General features: G+C 41.0%; 1 protein-coding gene across 6 annotated transcripts in view; it reads left to right on the top strand.

Annotated features, from left to right (window-relative positions):
* GPM6B (glycoprotein M6B) overlaps positions 1–18,803 on the top strand; it is a 142,995-nt gene that overhangs the window by 104,719 nt on the left and 19,473 nt on the right. The window contains exons 1-2 of one of the 6 annotated variants that reach the window (XM_079764722.1): positions 1,162–1,546; positions 9,857–9,976. The exons of 1 other annotated variant lie outside the window; for it this stretch is intronic. In XM_079764722.1, coding sequence (XP_079620848.1) covers positions 1,486–1,546; positions 9,857–9,976 — 181 coding nt within the window. In that variant the 5' untranslated portion in view covers positions 1,162–1,485. Of the gene's footprint in view, positions 1–1,161; positions 1,547–9,856; positions 9,977–18,803 lie in introns of those variants that run through there. 4 more of the 6 variants (XM_079764718.1, XM_079764719.1, XM_079764723.1 and 1 more) reach the window with 4 other exon arrangements.

The following is an 18,803-nucleotide window of genomic DNA, read 5'->3' as shown; positions in this document are numbered from 1 at the left end:
GGAGAGATATTTTTGGAGAGAGTGGTCTCTAATTTGTCTTTATGTTTATTTTTAAGATGGGTGCTCACCCCAACCAACTACCAGCCTCTGTTCTTGGTCAGAGAACCCTTTGTCATGTGGCTATCAGCATTCATCCCTGTATTTGACTTGAGTTTCTATAAACTTTTTTTGATAGGGAACATTAAATTAAGTGGGTCAACCAAATGCTTAAAACACGGTGCAAAAATCAGTGATGCCTGGAAACATGGCTCAACCATGATAATAAGGCTTATATGCTTGGATGGGAATGGGAGAACGCTGGTGCACTGGTACCTGGGTATGCAAGGAGGCATGTGAAAGCAGCAATCAAAATCATGATTGGTATAATAGCTTTTATGCTGAACATTTAGAATGCTCTTGAAACTACCCTTTTCACTTTGAGCCAGGGGTTGTAATGAAGAAAGCTCCATGTAGAAATAACCACGTGCAATAAGAAAAACGCTCTCTTCTGATTTTCATTCCAAGAAGCCACCAAAATGTCAGCTAGATATACTCACAGCATATTATGATTATTTTAAAATAAGGACAGATATATCTATATTAATTGGGCCTGAGCTAAAGTTTTTGTTGCCATCACATATGTTAGCTAGAGACCAGGAAATAGTTTGTAATACTAAATTGCCACACTGCTATTATTATGCCCATGATGTTTGGGTTATCTTCCCTCTTATGTACTTTTCATGTATGCATATATATGGGTGAGCGGGGGGGTGGGGGGGAGTGCTTTTGGTGGCTATATATATCTACATGAAGATTGTGTGAAAGACAAATTTGGAAGAAATCAAATAAAATAGAGACCCTGGGCAAGACCTTTGACTATATTCTGCCAGGGTCAGGGGTAAATGAAATAAAACCAATTGCGATGCCCCATATAGGGGTCCCACAGAAAAGAAGGAATTTGCTTCTGGAAGACGTGCATCCCCCTGAGAGAACATACTTCATGGCCAGCCAGCTGAGTCACGTGGTAGGAGAGGGCTCTTTTCTTCTCCACATGCCCTCCTCTGATGTCAGGAATCACGAATCTCTTCTCTCCTGGGAGAATTAATTAGCATTCATTGGGCGCAGCTGGCAAGGAGAAAGAAGGGCTCGGCGGGTAGGAGAGCAGGGAGGAAGGGGCCCTGTGGGGAGCGGGTCCTCCCCCTCCTCGGAGCCGCATTGAGATTGGAGGCACAATCGGACACAGACGAGCTGTTTTATAACTGGGATCCTCGGTGACGTATGGCTGCCGGCTCCTTGGCAGCTGTCTTTATGGACCAGTAGGCAGAGGGAAACTGACGCCGAGGAGACTTCTGCATCTTGGAAGGGACTGTAATCCACTGTAGTGAAGAACAGAGCCGCTCAATCACGCGAGTGTAAATAAGAGACGGAGGGGAGTCCAGAGAAAAGGAAGAGGAGGGGAAAGTGTGTGTTGGGGGGAGCGGGGGCAAAGCATTTTTGGTGGATGGTATGAAGCCAGCCATGGAAACTGCAGCGGAGGAAACTACCGAACAAAGCCAAGAGAGAAAAGGTACCCGGCGTTGACAATAGCCTGTTTAGAGCTTCTCACTGGGGGTGCTTCAAAACGGGTAGCCCGGTTTGTGTCTCTTGGAAAATAGCTCAGAAGCAATCCCTACCGCACGGTCTTGCTTTCGGGCGTTTTGTTTTTTCTTTTCCGGATGTTAAATTAATAGAGCAGCCTTTTCTGCAATCCATTTCCCCCGTTCCCAATCTCCCCAGCGAACGTGGTGTTTCATAGAAGGGTGGCAGCCGCTGGGCACCTTGAGCTCGATTGGGGGAAACTCTCTTTTTTAATTAACGGAATGTCCTAACTTAGGTTCTGTGTTCTGCATGTTACGGTCCAGGGACATGGGATGCATTGTTTGCTGCTCATGCCGAAGAGGAGCTGGAGGGGCATGCATCTTCAATGCATTTTGGTTCCACTCGTGCTGTAACGATTTGGACGTTCTCTCATTTTCTTATTGAATAATGATCGCTGTTTCTATGTATGGGGCCCTGGCTCTGACATGTAGTAGCCGTTTAAGTTGGAGCTGGAGAGAGGGGATGTCAGCTCTGTTGCCTAGTGCTGATGGAAGGGGCAGGGGGTGGGGGGGGGGTCTGTTATTTGTGACTTGGAGATTTTTGGGAGGAAATTGATAATGGTCCTGTTCCTGAAAGGGAATCTTAGATCATATCACAATTTGACATATGGAATGGTGGGGTTTCCTGGGGGGAGGGCGGGGGGCGAGAGAAGAGAAGTGTTTTGTGGTACGAAAGTGGCAGAAAATAGAAGCTAAAATTAATCTTTCCCCAAATAATGACTGATTGCAAGTTTGGGAGAGCCATAGAATCAGTTCAGCTGCTTAGTCCAAGCATCTCCCTGCGCGGTGATTTGTCTCCCTCCCCCAAAGTTCTGGCCCGGACCGGATTCTGTAGCCGCAGTGGCTCCAGCATGGAAAGCCACCGTGCAAAGGAAGGTTCTTTCTCACGGCCCTGCCAGCCGCTGACAGTCACTGAGCAGTAGTAATGCTCCGGGATGGAGGCTTTACTATGACTATGTAGGTCGAACTGTGAAATTGCTGATAGTCAACCATTTTACATGACAAGAACGGCAGGTCCATGTCTTTGGCTTAACAGCACGCCACGGTTGAGGCTGCGTGTTCTTACATGGGATTTCTTCTGTGCGCAATACTTGGATGACATTGCATCCTCCATAGAGCAATTTCATGTTTTAAATTAATTCTTTTCAACGTGTGATAAAATATACATACATAAAAAATGACATTTGAGCCATTTTAAGTGTATAATTCAGTGGCATTAAGTATAATTCAGTGGCAATAGCACTTCAATTTTAAAATTGGTAGTTTACTTCAATCCTTGCATTAAACCTACCCCCCCACCCCACCCCCCAAAAAAAACAACAGCCAGAAGTCCCCAACAACCCTGCCCTTTCTTGTTTGTACAGATTTTATATGTACATGAATGAGCAGATAGCAATAAGAGAATTTATGAAGCTGAGGAACTGAGATGACAGTTGAAAGATTCATATCCAGGATGTTCAGAGATGAAATTTGGGGATGTAATAAGTAATATAGCATTGTTGTGAGGAAGCCTATCCCAGTTGATAGCAGGTTTTTCCTAAAACAGATGACTCTGTTTAGCACACACTTCTTATTAATAGGGTGTCCGCCAGATAAAACCATTTCGGTCTCCGCAAAAACATACCTTTCGTTTTTCTCTCCAAAAGCAGGCAAGGGGCATAGAAGCAATATGAAATCCTCACCGCACAACTGTGTATCTCATCACCACTTAGGCTTGTGGACCACTATTCTTTTATGTCAATTAAATATTATTTAATACCAAATCCACAGGCTGCCACTACATGCATTGACTATCTGTGTAGGAAATTTCACTAGCTATGCTTTTAGAGATAAAATGAGAAGCCAAAGACAATTCCTGGAGGAACTTTAAAATTTACCAAAATTGATAAACGCTAGCTATTTGTTAAGGAATTAAAAAATGCCATGTTAACACAAGCTCGGATCACATATATAGACATGCTGCAGTAAGAATATGGGCCAGGGAGTGTATTTTCACTGCAGCCACGGGAGTTGCGATTGCTCGCTACGTGACCCACCTACCATCCTAGCAAATGTTGGTCTGGAGGGTGGCTTCTCTCCTAATCTTCATTTAGACAAGTTCATAACTGCACAAGTCAAAACTCACACAGGTATCATCTTTGTAGTGTCCCCCGTTTGCTCGCCATTGTCATTCCAGGCACAAAACGATCATCACACGCGTGTGCATGTTTGTAACACCAGCATTTCTTCAGATTTCATTTTCAACTTCTCAAATAAATGTTTGCTGCATTGAAATTAACATTTAAAAACTTGACACGGTTCGAGAATGTATTAGATAATTCTTGAGCTGGTGGAGCTGTTCTTTAAAAAACACACAAAACTTTCAACGAGGGATTTAATTTACCAAATTTAATCCTGTGTATTTTTTCACTTCCCACAGGTTTTCATGCACATGTATTTTGCCCCTCTGTTCCTTCATCTTTTTTTAATAGCACTAAAGGCGATATCTGCCTCTTAATTTGGGGTCTTATTGCCCAGTGGCTATTACCCAGTAGCTTCTGAATTAATGGCTTTGGGTAATTATTATGATGTTTATTAAGAATATAAATTAAATTTAGCTTTATAAATGGACCTCTGTTTTTCTAGTTGGTGTCACTTCCTGGGAGTTTTGGCAGGACAAAGAGAGCTGTTCCTTTAAACTACATCAAAATGAAGTTGTTCCTATTTTAAACAAAAATAAGCCAAGTCTTTTAAAAAGAGAAAGCAAATGTGTTTTGGGAGCAGTCTTATAGCTTCTGTCAGAGAACACTACCGAACCATCAAAATTCACAATAAGTATTGAGTATTTACTCAGGAATTCTTTAAGGAAAGCAAGCAGGTTTTCTCAGATGTAAGACATGCCAAATTATTACAAATGGCAGTTTTCAAATCGGAAGCATCAAATTAAATCAAAATGTGAGCATTGAGTAAGCAGATTCACTGAAATGGAATAAGTGAAGGAAATGAATGAGAATCAAAGGAAATAGATTATGAGACTTAATAATAAAAAATGGAGAGTTAGGTTTCTATTTATTTCTGTAGAGCATTACTTGATGGCAATTCATTTGTGGAAACCAATGCATCTGGAATAGCTGGGAGTACTGAATCACAGGGTAGAAAAACAATTGAATCAATTGCTCTATTGCGTGAAAAAAAAATCTAAGTATCTGTGATGAAAATTATTTTTATTACATGTAGGAAATTGTGAGCTCCTAAAGCAATTATAGTCAGGCTAGTTAAGCTCCTATGAATCATTGCTGAAATAAATTCCAGAATTCCAGGCTTCAAATTAAGTTCCTAACCACATAGGAAAGAAAATGTAGTAAATTGGAAATAATGTATAATTTAAAATAAATTACAGGACATAGTCACAATAAGAAATGAATTGAAATTATTGACTTGATTGAAAACTTAACACATCTATTTAAATCTTTTAATCAAATAGATAAAAAATTAGATTCTGTTTCTTTCCTTTTTCTTTTTTAATTTTTTTTTATTTTGCAAAATGTGTACACTTTTGAACCCTATCTTCTTTTTTTGTTTAGGAAGAAAATCCCTCCTCTAGAATATATGACCTGCATGTTTAAAACCCATTGTGACACACTGAACATGTTACACTATTTCTGGTATTCTATGAATTATTTCATTTTAAGATTTTTATTGATGTTCTCTAACTTGATTTTATGAATATCGTATAGAGAATGTTTTAGATGCAATTTTTCCTTATAAGATTCTGCCAAGGAGGACATTTGAAGAGAGGGTGTCTGGGGGATAGGCTGTAGAGAAAAGCGTGGCCGGCCAGATGGTGCTGGACATATGTGGTAGGTATGATACAGCTTGCTTTCATCTTATTTTTTTAGAAAACTTAAGTGTGGAGATCTCAATGAGCCATTTGGTACATCTCCCACTTTTATATTATTGTTGCCATTATCATACTTTTCAAGGCTTGGTCTTGCTATTTCATTAGACAAAGAATTCTGACCCAATTCTGCAAATTTAGATTTGCCTACCTTGAAACTGAGTGGAAATCTTGAATTCAAACTGTAACACTAAAAATTATATTTCTCTGTTATTTGGAAGTAGAGGTCAATTTAGAGTAAATAATCTTAACAACATGACTTACTAGCCTTCATGGATCCAAGAGCATGTGAAATAGCCAGTTATCCTCATGACATAAATTTCCCTTCTCTGGGACTGGTAATGAATTGGATTATTCTAAAGACACTCTCTTGCTTTTCTCTCCTTGGCACCAAATGTACATCCACATGAAATGGTTGGCCAGGAACAGTTTGGCTATGGGAGAGAGGAAGAAGATGACACACACTGGCTTCGAAGAGAGGGAGGCTACAGTCCCAGTTCACAAATGTACCTGGTTGTTCCTTCACTCATTTGATTATTTATTCATTTAATAATGTTCTACTTTGAACCATTATCCTTCCTCTGACCTCTTAGCTCATGTCATAGGAGTAGAAGGACCCTAACTCATTTTAGGGACCAATATGTGTAGTTTAATCTTGGGTTTGACCATAATTTTGCTGATCGGTGGCAGAGTAAATAGCAGACAACAATGCCAGATATAATTTTGATCCTTAGCCATCCCAGTGGTATATCTCTTCAGAGAACATGTAACAAGAGAAAATAATTTCCTATTTTGTAGGCTGATTTGATTAATTGCATTAACTTTTTTATATATTCCAGCCTTACTAGCTATATTCAAATCAAGGATCAGCACACCTCATCTATAAAGGACCAGAGAGTCAATATTTTAGGCTTTGTGAGCCACAAAGTCTCTGTTGTAACTACTCAAGTCTACCATTGTAGCCATAGATAGTATCTAAACAAATGGGTGTGGCCATGTTCCAATAAGACTTTATTTACAAAAGCAGGTGGTCATTGTTCATGACCGCAGCTATATTCTGTAGTGTGATTATGGCTTTCCTTTCATATTTTAAATAATAGCTAAAAATGAAGGATGATAGATATAGCTTTCAAAGACCTTGCTCAGTGAATGTAGTCTTTCTAGGAAGCTCAGTCTTTGTCACTCAGTTGCTTGCTGTGGTAATTTCCTAGATCCTAGAAAGTTTAGCAGTCTGCAGCAGTTATTCAGCCTTGTCACTAAGTCACATTAAGTAAATTTTAAAAAGTGTACAAGGCATAGTTTTGTTATACTTCCCTCAATTTCCCATTGTTTGTTTTGTACCACCTTTGGTGATGACCAAGTACAGTAGTGTCTATGGCCATCAATCACCACCACTCACCTAAGCCCCAACCATAAATAGTATCTCAGATGTCACAGCCTTTTGTGCTTCTTCAAGAATATAGATCGGTCTCCTCCCCATCTCTCTCTTCTACTCTCTTAGGGGAACATTTGCAGTCTTCTCTCTATAAGGCAGGATCCTGGGTATACATATCTTCTCATTTCTTGCCAGTTGCCCAGAATTAACATATTAATATACCATTCAAGCTGGAGCTTTTCCTTTACAATCATGGGACTCCCTTCTGAGTGTTGGGACCCTATCCTTTTAAACAAAATGTATGTGGGGTTCTTTGAAATTTTATAAATATTTTTATATTTAATGTCTTTCAGTTTGGCTCAAACACATGAAATAGACATGATTTTCTTTTCTTTCATATCTTAAGATTCACTATCGTAAAAAGGTCTTCCCAGAAGTAATGGAAAACCTCCATCCACTTGCCTCTCACACCCCCACATCTGCTGGAATAGTAGTATTTTTATGCTAAATTGAGTATCTCAGGCATGGCTGCCATGTTGTTCCCAGAAAACACATTAGTGTAGGGCAGTCCATGTTATTCATTGTCATTTCCTGGCAGACTGTGCCTGATTGCCCAAATGTCTGGAGACTTCCCCACCCTGTGAGGAGAGGAGGACAGAGAATAGATGTATCCCATGCAGAGATTCCCTGAATTGCATGGTCTGGCCTGGGTGACATCACTTCTTGGTCCACAGGGTCTCAGGTAGCTCCTTTACATTCAACCAAATATTTATTCAGCACACTTTTGGGGGGCACCTACTGTGTATTTGGACATAGAGAGAGAAATGTTTTTAAAGGAGGATGAAATTCCTCAGATCAAATGTGTTAGAACTACATGGAATCCTCTTGCTTGAGGTCAATATGGAGAGCTCACACCCACTTTACCAAGAGGAAATCAGGGCATAGCATGAGGCGACTGGACCTTCTTCTGGTTTCCTCCACCAGCCCCACTGAATCAATTTTTAAAAATATATTTTATTGATTTTTTACAGAGAAGAAGGGAGAGGGATAGAGTTAGAAACATCGATAAGAGAGAAACATCGATCAGCTGCCTCCTGCACACCCCCTACTGGGGATGTGCCCGCAACCAAGGCACATGCCCTTGACCAGAATCGAACCTGGGACCCTTCAGTCCGCAGGCCGACACTCTATCCACTGAGCCAAACCAGCTAGGGCCCCACTGAATCATTTTGCTTTCAGAAAATATAGCACAACCCATGTCTAAGAGAGAATCTTGTGAATAGTAAAGCAAAAATCTAAATCCAGGGAAGGCTGAGAGTTAAGAAGATTTAAGAACCCTGACATAACATCAGAAGCTTGAGACCTGAAACATTTCTTTACGAGGCACAGAAACATAGCTCACCTGCAGAGGGACTTGAGAAAAACTCTTGTTAAGCTAACCACTGCTTCAGCAAAAGAGTAGAAAATGGAGTAAAAATGCCCAGGTTGATACCTGGGCTCCTCCACCCTTGCTGCGCGGTTGTGGGCAAGTGACTTGCCTTCTCATTACCCTTGGTTTCTTCATTTGTAAAGATAGAAGAATAACAGTACCTGTTTCATTGGGTGCTTGTGACAGATGAGGTACTGGCTGCAATATGCTTTGCATGGTGACCAGCACACCATAAGCACTCTGTAACTTACACAGCTGGCACCATCGTAAACAACAAAAACAGCCAAACACTTTCAATGTGCAGTTCTGGTTGTCCTAGCATCTTTCCTTTCTTTTCAATGTCTTTAAAAGTCTTTAGAAGACATTTTACTTTACCTTGAAGCCAAAAAAAAGAAGGCTTTCTCTAAAACATCACCTAGAAAAGTATGTGTCCACTCCCAATCGGAAATCCCTGAGAGTTTTCAGAGATCATAGGGAGTGGAGTTGGGATTTTATAAAGTCTTTGTGAGGTTTGAATTGCACCTGGTCAGGGCATTTGCTGTGTTGCCTCGCAATGTGGTTGTTTCCTTGGTTCTTAGGTGCCAAATGGGGCATTATATCCTGATCTTCTGATGGAATAATTATCTGTGTCAATGCTAGAATTATATTTTTTTATCCTGGAATATTTGTGGCACTCCAGAGGACATAACCCCTTATTGGGTTTTATGGGATTCTCAAACATAAACTGGCATACTGACCTTATGTTTTCTTAGGGATTTCAAGATTGTAATTTAACTAATAGTTACCAGCAGCCTACTCTGTGTCAGGCAAATTAGTAAATGTTTTTCTCTCCAATCCTAAGAAGTAGGAATTATAGTTATATTACCAAATAGGGACCTGAGTCTCCAGGAGACCAATTGTAACCGTGTGTGAGAGTAAACAGTAGTCCAAACTCAGCAGCCCTTGGTCTATAAAACACTGGGAGATCATTGAATCAGGGTTTGATCCAGAACATTCTAGGCTCTGAAGTACCGAGTTTAAGATGAGGTGACAGAGAATGTTGCAGATGTCAGTAGGAGGACGGGAGTTTCATCCAAGATTCAGCAGAGCATGGGGTTCTTTGCCAGATTTTCAAGGCTGGGACTGGGTACCATTATGGAAAGTGAGCCTGTAGTCACCTCTGCTTGTACAGCTGCAATAATTATGATAGTCTGTGGGCCTGGAAGAGAAATAAACAGAGAGAAAAATATTATTGTGAGAAGCCAGATTTTTACTATAAATAGTGTCTGCCCAAAATGAGTATTCTAAGGGGTACGGTGGGGGAAATGGATTAAATAAGGAAAGAAAAGACAATTTTGGTGATTTTTGTAAACTTAAATTAAAAAACAGAGGAGCCGATTCCAACATTCTCGATTTATCATGCTGAGTTGATAAGATGGTATTGAAAGATTGCATTCCAATCGCATATTTTTAAACTCCTCCTTTCCTTGAACTATATGGTAAAAGAATTACTAAAAATGCTGATATAGAATCTTTGCTGGAGATAGAGACACTGACTCTTTGCCACCTGAAATTGGCAGTGAACAGCAGAGCTGAAATGGAAATTGGCAGGTACCACTGGATGTACCCAGGCTCAAAGAACCACCAGTACCGTCCCGTGCCAACCCTGGGGGACAGGGCTAGCCCCTTGAGCAGTCCAGGTAAATACAGCCTTGGGGTGAATTCTAATAGCAAGTCAACTGTTATCGTTAATATTATTTGTAATGGTTCTTTCAAATTGGTGATATTTTATGTTTTGCTTGATGCATTCATTTGTTCACAGGGGCATGGGTGGAATTGACCCTTTAAAATTTTTGATCATCTTTCTTTTTCTCTTCTTCTCTCCATTCCACTCCATCTTTCGCCTCTTTCTTCTCCCTCCTCCCCCTTTCCTCACACTCACCTCTTCTTCTCAAAGTGGGTAGTATACAATGAGCTACACCTTAGGGCTAACCACAAAATTTCCAATGTCTGAACTGATAATTGGGGGAGGGAGGTGTCACCCATGTCCACCTTAGGACCAAAAACTAGGCCAAGACACTCAAGGAGCCTTGACTCCCAGAGTACTGTGAGTATCCACAAATTTATTCCTGGCCCCACTGTTGTGTACCACTTTGATTTAACGTTAGCCATTGCCTTTGAGAAGGGAAAGTCAAAGCTCATGGAATGGTGATGGGATAACTGTACCAGATCCCATCAGGTAGGTCCAGTTTCTGGTTTCCTTGCTCATGAGGAACACTGGTCCCTCAGAACCGCTAGGCACCAGGCCTGGATGAAATGTGAAATGTGTAGGGGATTGAAAAGGGGGAGAATGCTGAGTAATATGAACATCCACCCACCACATTCCCAAAGTCTACTCGCATCTTAATACTCAGCTCAGTTAGCTAAAATTCAGTGATTTCAAGTTACTTAAAATGTGACTAGAAAGGGATGATGGTGGGTCAAATAAACACAATAGGTTTGAAGCTTTGCTATAATTTTGCATAAACCCACAGAATCATTTTTCCTAGTTTCTTACTTTTTCAGGAATACCTCAGAAATACCTGAGATACTATGTAACACACCTATTGAATTACAAAGTCACAACACCTGCAATTATTTTAATAAAACTTTTTATTTTTATTTTAAAACCTAAATTGTAGCTTCAGGTTAATTAACATGAAATCTGACTTGCGATTTACTAGTAGCTCTACATTTGGGATTATGGATTCCTTCATTTGACATGGGGCTGTTAGACGCCAGCTCTGTGTGTACCTGAGCAGTGCTGGTTAGAAAAGGTGAGCAAGAGGGGATATCACACATTTGTTCTCATAGATCCTTTAAAAAATGGAGTGTTCTTGGATCTTCATTTTTTTAAAAATTACCATTAGACATGATATGTCCATGCAATTAAAGAATACTCTTCAGCAATTAAAAGGAATGAATTACTGACACATGCTGCAACATGGATGAATCTCAAAAATCATTTTGCTGAGTAAAAGACGTCAGTCTTAAGAAACCAAATATTGTGTGATTCCATTTATATGACATTTCTAGAATTGACAAATCCATAGAGACAAAGTGTTTGCCACAGGCTGAGGGAAGTGTGATGGGGAGTGACTACTAAGGGGTACAAGGGATACTTTTTAGAGTGATGGAAATGCTTTAAAATTAGATTGTGGTGATGGTTACATAACTGTAAATTTACTCAAAACCATTGAATTGTACATTTAAAACAGGTTAATTTTATATGTAAGCTATATTTCATTAAAGCTGTTTTAACCACCCCACCTCCCAAAGCACCATTAAATGTGCACAGTTCAATAGCATAGAGTGAGAGAGAAGGGTATTAGTTAACATAACAGAAGGTTTCTAAGTTATCAGAAGGTTCTTCATTTTAAGAATGTGTTGGAAGACACCAGGCTAGTTGGAAATCAAGAAAAATAAAAATAGAAAAAATCTTCCTTGGATTGTGTGGTAAAGAGTAAACATCAATATCTTATTAGAGGAAAGCCCTCTAGCAATTGCTCTTGACAAGTTTTGTCCACTGGTTGAACAGTTTCCTGTAAGAACTTTGGAAAAATACATGCTTCCCAATGTATTTGGAAATGACCATGTTCTGGTGTTAAAACCAAACACCAGAACACGGTCATTCTAAGCAGCAGTGGCCACTGAGGAGAAAAACACAAAGCTTCGATTTCTTTTCTGAAACCTTTGGGGCCAGACTTAATCTAGAATTCAGAAGAGTTTTGGGTTTTTGAAAAGTAACACGGCACATACACCGCATGCTGCATGACATCACCAGCGAGGTCTGGGTGCTCCCACTAATCGAACACATTAATCTTTGTAAAGAGCCTACGTCGCATAAAGGAAGCCATAAACAGCCTCTGGTCCAGTCACATTGGGTTTTGCCTTCAAATAAGTTTAGATCAGAACAGGTTTTGTTGCCAGATGAACTATACCAATAAAGAAATAAATAATCCTTGGTTTTAGAGATTTTAGACTTCTGGAATGGTATGCTGAGAAACTGTAGAACTCAGTATCGGGTTGGTGGTGATATTTCATGTGAGAATTACATGAGCAAGCAGGTTCTTGTCTGAAGGGGAGAAATAAAACCACTGAACTTGATTTATAGAATCATCTTCTGAGATCCTGAAACGATCTCTACCCACATGTAGTTTTAACTTTTTCTGTGCAGTGACTGAAATCAGGATCATTTGTGTCTGAAGCCAGCCTCAGAGACCTTGCATGTAGGAGAGAGAGTATAAAGAATACAGTGCAGCCCTAGCCGGTTTGGCTCAGTGGATAGAGCGTCGGCCTGCAGACCAAAGAGTTTGATTCCAGTCCAGGGCATGTACCTTGGTTGCAGGCTCCTCCCCGACCCGTGCCCTGGATGGGGCTTGTACAGGAGGCAACCAATCAATGTGTCTCTCTCACATCAATGTTTCTCTCTGTCTTTCCCTCTCTCTTCCACTCTCCCTTAAAATCAATGGAAAAATATCCTTGGGTGAGGAGGATTAACAACAACAAAAATTTAAAAAGAATACAGTGCAGGCTCCGGAGTGAGGGGACTGAATCCAGCCATGTCTTTGCCTTCCCAGTTGCTTGGAGATTTTGTTGGCTTCTAAATCAATGCAGTTGCCATTCTGTACTTAGATTCCAAACCAGATGGTGTGAGAGAAAAAATAGAGAGAATTCCATATGGCTCTTGTGTCTTTTTTTTTTTTCAGAGTTCTCAGTTTCTTTCTAGTGGGGGAGGGGAAGAAGAGGTTTTGATACAAGCTGACCAGAAGATCTTTGCCAAAGGAAAATGCCTCTCCCACCTGTGCAGTTATTACAGTCAAGACCACCTACCCCCAACCCCCCAACTTCCTTATTCCCCATTGGAAAAGTCCAGTAGCTCCGGTTTCCTTTGCCTTGATCTTTTCATGTGTGTGTGTTGTTTTTTTGGTGTAACTTCCCAGTAGAATTATATTTTTAGGATTTGGATAATTAATCCTTCACCATCTGTTGCTTTTTTCTTATTTTTTCATTTTTTTAACTTCTTTACCCAGGTAATACATCTTCTCTAGGCCTACGGGGAATCAAAGGTTGGATGGCCACATAGGCAATGCTGTGTGATGCTGCCTTAGGGGCCCAGGCCTGAGATGGCCATCTGAGATGGTAGCATTGGTAAAAAAATAAAAATAAAAAGGAATAGTTAATGCATACCTGTGGGGAATACTTCAAGCTACTGTAGATTGTGTTACACAGGCTTCAGAGTATAGCATCAGAGAATTTAGATCCTCTGTTCCAAGTGTGGTCTTTGGACCAGCAGAATTGGCATCACCTGGAATCTTATTACAAAGGCAGAGTCTCAGGCCCTGCCCCAATCCTGCAGAATCAGAATCTGCATTTTAACAGGGTTTCCAGATGGTTCCTATCAACATTACAGTTTGAGACGCACTAATTTAGATGAAGGTCCAGAGCAAGAAGAGAGAAGACAGAAAGGAATTGAAGTGAATTTACCCTCAAGATCTAGACCTCTCTTTAGCGTTGGAAAAGACAGAATTGCTTAAGGTATTCATTCTGCTTTCCCTCTCTGCTTGTGGAGAGGCATGCATAAGAATTGCCGTCATTAATGCACTGTCCTGGTTAGTTTGAAAGATAGTGACCTTTGATTCTCTTGTCTACTTGTCTGAAAGCATGCCTCCTCTTATTCCAGTGGTCGGCAAACTGCGGCTCGCGAGCCACATGCGGCTCTTTGGCCCCTTGAGTGTTCTAACAACACTTCTTCAAAATAGACTCGCCCAGGCCAAAAACCGACTTCTGCGCATGGGCCACGAAGTTTCAATCGCACTGTACGTGCGCGCCCGCACGTGGTATTTTGTGGAAGAGCCACATTCAGGGGGCCAAAGAGCTGCATGTGGCTCGCGAGCCGTGGTTTGCCGACCACTGTCTTATTCCTTTGTTTAAAATCTTGGTGAAGGAGAGTGGGGAAGAGCAGTGAAAGTGAGAATGGTTTGTTTCCTTGTGGCAAAGAGAGGGTGAGGAGAAAGTAGTGCGTGGGAGCTTGGGAGAAATTCTTAAATGTCCCTCATCATATTCTTTAATATAATCCTATGACGTGCCTTTAATGGATGTAATGGAGCTGTTTTCATCTATTGCTCAATTCAGTGTATTTTATCAAGTTTTATTTTCTGTGATATGTAATAGGTGATTTCTATTTTATTAACTGTAATATTGGGGGTCATTTCGTTAAGTGATTTTTCAAAATATGGGCTTCTAATGCTCTGAATCAGAATCACCCAAGGATGCTGGTTAAACATTCAGATTCCCAGGCCCCACCCACCATCTTTGAGGTGGGCCCCAGGAATTGCTTTTTAATAAGTTCCCCGGGAGATTCAGATGCACACTAAAGTCTGGCCACCACATAGAGGATCATAACCTTGGTTCAGTTCAAAATACTTTTCTGAAGAACAGAAACTTGAAATTCACAGGCAACTTGTATACATAGTTACTATCAAGATGTCCAAAGCCAAATCACCACATCCTTAGCAGATGGTGCTGTTGGATTTTTTAAAATATATTTTTATTTATTTCAGAGAGGAAGAGAGAGAGAGCGAAAAACATCAATGATGAGAGAGAATCATTGATCAGCTGCCTCCTGCACGCCCCCTACTGGGGATCAAGCCCGAAACCCAGGCATGTGCCCTGATTGACAATTGAACCATGACCTCCTAGTTCATAGGTGGATGCTCAACCACTGAGCCATGCCAGCTGGGGTTGATGCTATTGGATCTGAAGGAAACTCCTCTTGATGTTTTTATATGATCATTGCATCTTTGTGTGTCTAAAAAGAATGCAAGACTATTGTATTGTAGAGCTGTAGGCAAACACCAGTGTCTTAGTAATCCATTGTCATTTAACAAATTAATCTTAAACTTGGTGACTAGTAACAACAACATATATTATCTCAGTTTCTGTAGGTTGGAATCTGGGCTCAGCTTATATGTCTCTGGGTCTCATCTGAAAGCCCAACCAGGGACTCATCCACTTCCCAGCTCACTCCTGCGGTTGTTGGCAGGGCTCATTTCCTCACAGTCTGTTGTACTGAGGTCTCAGTTCCTCATTAGCTCCTGGCCCAAGACCTCCCTTGATACTTTGCCATGTGAGCTTTCCCACAGCTCCCTCATGACATGGCAACTGGCTTCATCAGAGAGATCAGGTGAGTGGGTAAGAGAGTATGCCAACAAGAAAGAGAATGCTAGAAGCAAGTCACTAGGTCCAGCCCACACTCGAGGAATGACATCAAGGTGTGAATGTCAGGAAGCGGGATCATTGGGGATGTCTCAGAAGGGTGCCTGGAAATGCATCCTTTGTGCCATAGAGCACTGTCTTCTCTCCTCAGTGACAGTAGTCCCTTCTCTTACCTGTCACTGAGTGGGGTGCTGCAGAATCCATATCCATGTCACCCCATCCCACCCAGGTTAATGTGGATCCTACCTTCTGCAGCCAATCCTTAGTTCCCAAAAGGGATTCACAGCTTTTTAAAATTACTAGTGCCTTTTGTAAAAGCCAAACTTAAAAAGTAGCTTTTCTTCTAACTTTTTTGAAGTATGATTGACACTGCATATATTTAAAATGGCCTAGTTGATAAATTTTGACATATGTATGTGCCCAAGCAAGATGGTGACGTGTTCATGAATCCCAGAGTTTCCCCGATTCCCTCTGTAAGCCCTCCTCTCACCTACCCTCCCCAAGCAACCACTGATTTGCTTTCTGTCTCTCTGGATTAGTTTATGTTTTCTGGAATGACCCTCATGAAGACTTGTTCACATAAATTCTCTCACTGCTTCTTGCCAAACCATTCCCATAAAATGTTGTGTGACGTTGAGTGCTTAGTAGCTCCGAGTTTTGTCTGATTTTCATCCTTCCTGCCTCCATTGAACACGCCCTGTATGCTTTGGAAAAAAAACTCAAAAAGACCCATTCTGCTACCACCTACAGTGGTAGAGTTTCGTTTGCACCCACTCTAATCCAGCCTACACCCCAGTCCCAGATTAACCTCTTAAAAGCATACCTTGGATCATGTCAACTCTCCTGCTCACAAACCTTCTCTCTCTCCTCACTGCTGACAAAATGAAGCCCGCAAGGGTGCAAGCTGGCTTGGAGGCCCCTGCCACAGGAAAGCCCCACCTGCCTTTCTGGTTCCTACTCTGACACTCCCCTGGCATCCTTTATAAACTTGGACATACCCTGAACTCCCCCCCCCCCCCGCCATGCATCCGTCACTAGGTCGGCCCTGCTCTCCTTCACCTATACTTTTCCATCTGTCCTAACCATGGGATCCTTCTGTTCTTCAAGGCCTGTCCACACTGCTGCCACCATACACCCTTTCCTTAGCTCTCATACTAGACCCAGGAAATCTGTCCCTACCTAACTCCCCATGTCCCTGAGTCATCTCTCTCTTTATTCTGCTTTAATGATTTCTTTTGTGTTTCTGTCCTTCATCCCACTCCAGTGTCGATGCTGGGAGAGCAAAACAGTGCCTGGCATATAGCACCACTTTGACACTCATTGAATGCAGTGGAATCCAGAAAAACATAGATGCTGTCTCCCAGATGATCAAGGAGGTTGAGTGCTACCAAAGCTTCATGACAGTTCTCATATTTCTTGAATACCCTACAGATCTTTCTTAAAATCTGTGATACCTGAACTTAGAGCTAGCTTCTCCTACTCACCATTGGTTTCCCTGATTCTTTGCTCCCCCACTTCACTAGGCTAAGACACACACAGTGTTTAGGAAAGCCAAAGCCAGTTTCCACAAAGGCAAAGGAAGAGGCCAGGAAGTGTCTGTTTCTTGAATTTGTTCATTCTCACCATGTGAATATACCTTTACTTTAATGTAATTGCTTATCATCTACTGCTCATGACATATTGCAAATGTTAGAAGTAAATCTATTTTAAGATTTTAATTAATAGCTTTTAGGACAAGCTTTTTAAAAGGATCTGCTGAAAAGCAATTCCCTTTATATTATTAAAAAACAGGTCCCTTTACACACTTAAAAGTAATTTGAAGACCCCAAAAACTTTTGTTCATGTGGATAATATCTATAAATATTTTCTGTATTAGAAATTATAAATGAAAAATTAACTGTGAAATAATGAACTTATTATAATAATAAACCAATAATAAATCCATTACATGTTAAATAATATTTAGGAAAGGTAACTGTTTTCTAAAACTAAATAAAACTTCAGTGAGAAGAATAGTAAGTACTGTTTTACATTTTTGCAAATCTCCACTTTTTATACTGTGTTCTGTTAAAATTTGTTGCACTACCTTAGCTCTGTTTTCAAGAATGATTTCATATCACACATTGGTCATTTGAAAAACATTGGTTCTTTGAGCTGTGTAGATCTTTCATTATATCAAAAAAGTCACATTTGTTATTATTACCACCAGTTTTATCAAGAATCCTTGTAAGTATTGGGAATCTGGTACTTTCCCTATGGCAGATGCAAATTCTCCAAAATTGAATGGCTCTGTAATACTTGTTCTCCAACCTGGGTGCTCATTAAAAATCACATGGGAAGCTTTGTTTTTAAAATCACAAAACATCTCATTGCTGAGTCCCACCCCCTGAAATTCTGATTTATTTGGTCTGGGGTGAAGTGTGGGCATCAGGCCTTTCAAATGGTCTCCAGATAATTGTACTATGTAGCAAAACTTGAAAGCCTCTGCTCTATGATATTTTTTAAGCCAGTAAAGTTTATTAAGCTCTTTTTAAAAATTTTTGTCATTATTATTTTTTTATCCTCACCTGAAGACATTCATTGATTTTTTTATGACGGGAAGAAAGGAGGGAGGGGGGGAGAGAAACAATGATGTGAGTGAAAAACATCAATCAGTTGCCTCCCACACGAGTCCCAATTGGGATCAAACCCGCAACCTTTTGGTGCATGAGAGGATGTGCCAGCCAACTGAGCCACACTAGCCAGGACTTAAGCTCTTCCTTAAAAAAATTGTGGGTGTCTCAGATCAAGATTGTGCATTATAACCCTAGAGCAGGGTTTCTCACCTGTGGCACTACTAACATTTTGCATCCCATCATTCTTTGTTGGGGGGAAGGGATTGTCCTATGCACTGTAGGATGTTTAGCAGCATCCCTGGCCTCTACCCGCTAGATACCAGCAGTGCCCTCATAGTTGTGATGACCGAAAATGTCTTCCTACACACTGCCCAATGTCCTGGGGAGCCAAAATCGTCCCCAGTTGAAAACCACGGATCTAAACTCATAGATTTTTGTTCATGCCGTCTCAGGGATTTCCCCAACTCAGCACTAGTGACATTTGGGATCAGATACTTGGGGAGCTGTCCTGTGCATTGTAAGTTTGGCAGCATCCCAGGCCTTTAGTCACTGGAACGAGTAGCACCCCTCTCCCCCAAATGTGGGGACCCAAAATATCTCCAGACATTATAGAATGTCCCCTGGGGGCACAGTCACGCCCTGTTGAGAACCGCTG

The sequence above is a fragment of the Cnephaeus nilssonii genome, assembly GCF_951640355.1.
Source record: "Cnephaeus nilssonii genome assembly, chromosome: X".
Taxonomy (NCBI): domain Eukaryota; kingdom Metazoa; phylum Chordata; class Mammalia; order Chiroptera; family Vespertilionidae; genus Cnephaeus; species Cnephaeus nilssonii.
This window is presented reverse-complemented; position numbering and strand designations above follow the sequence as displayed.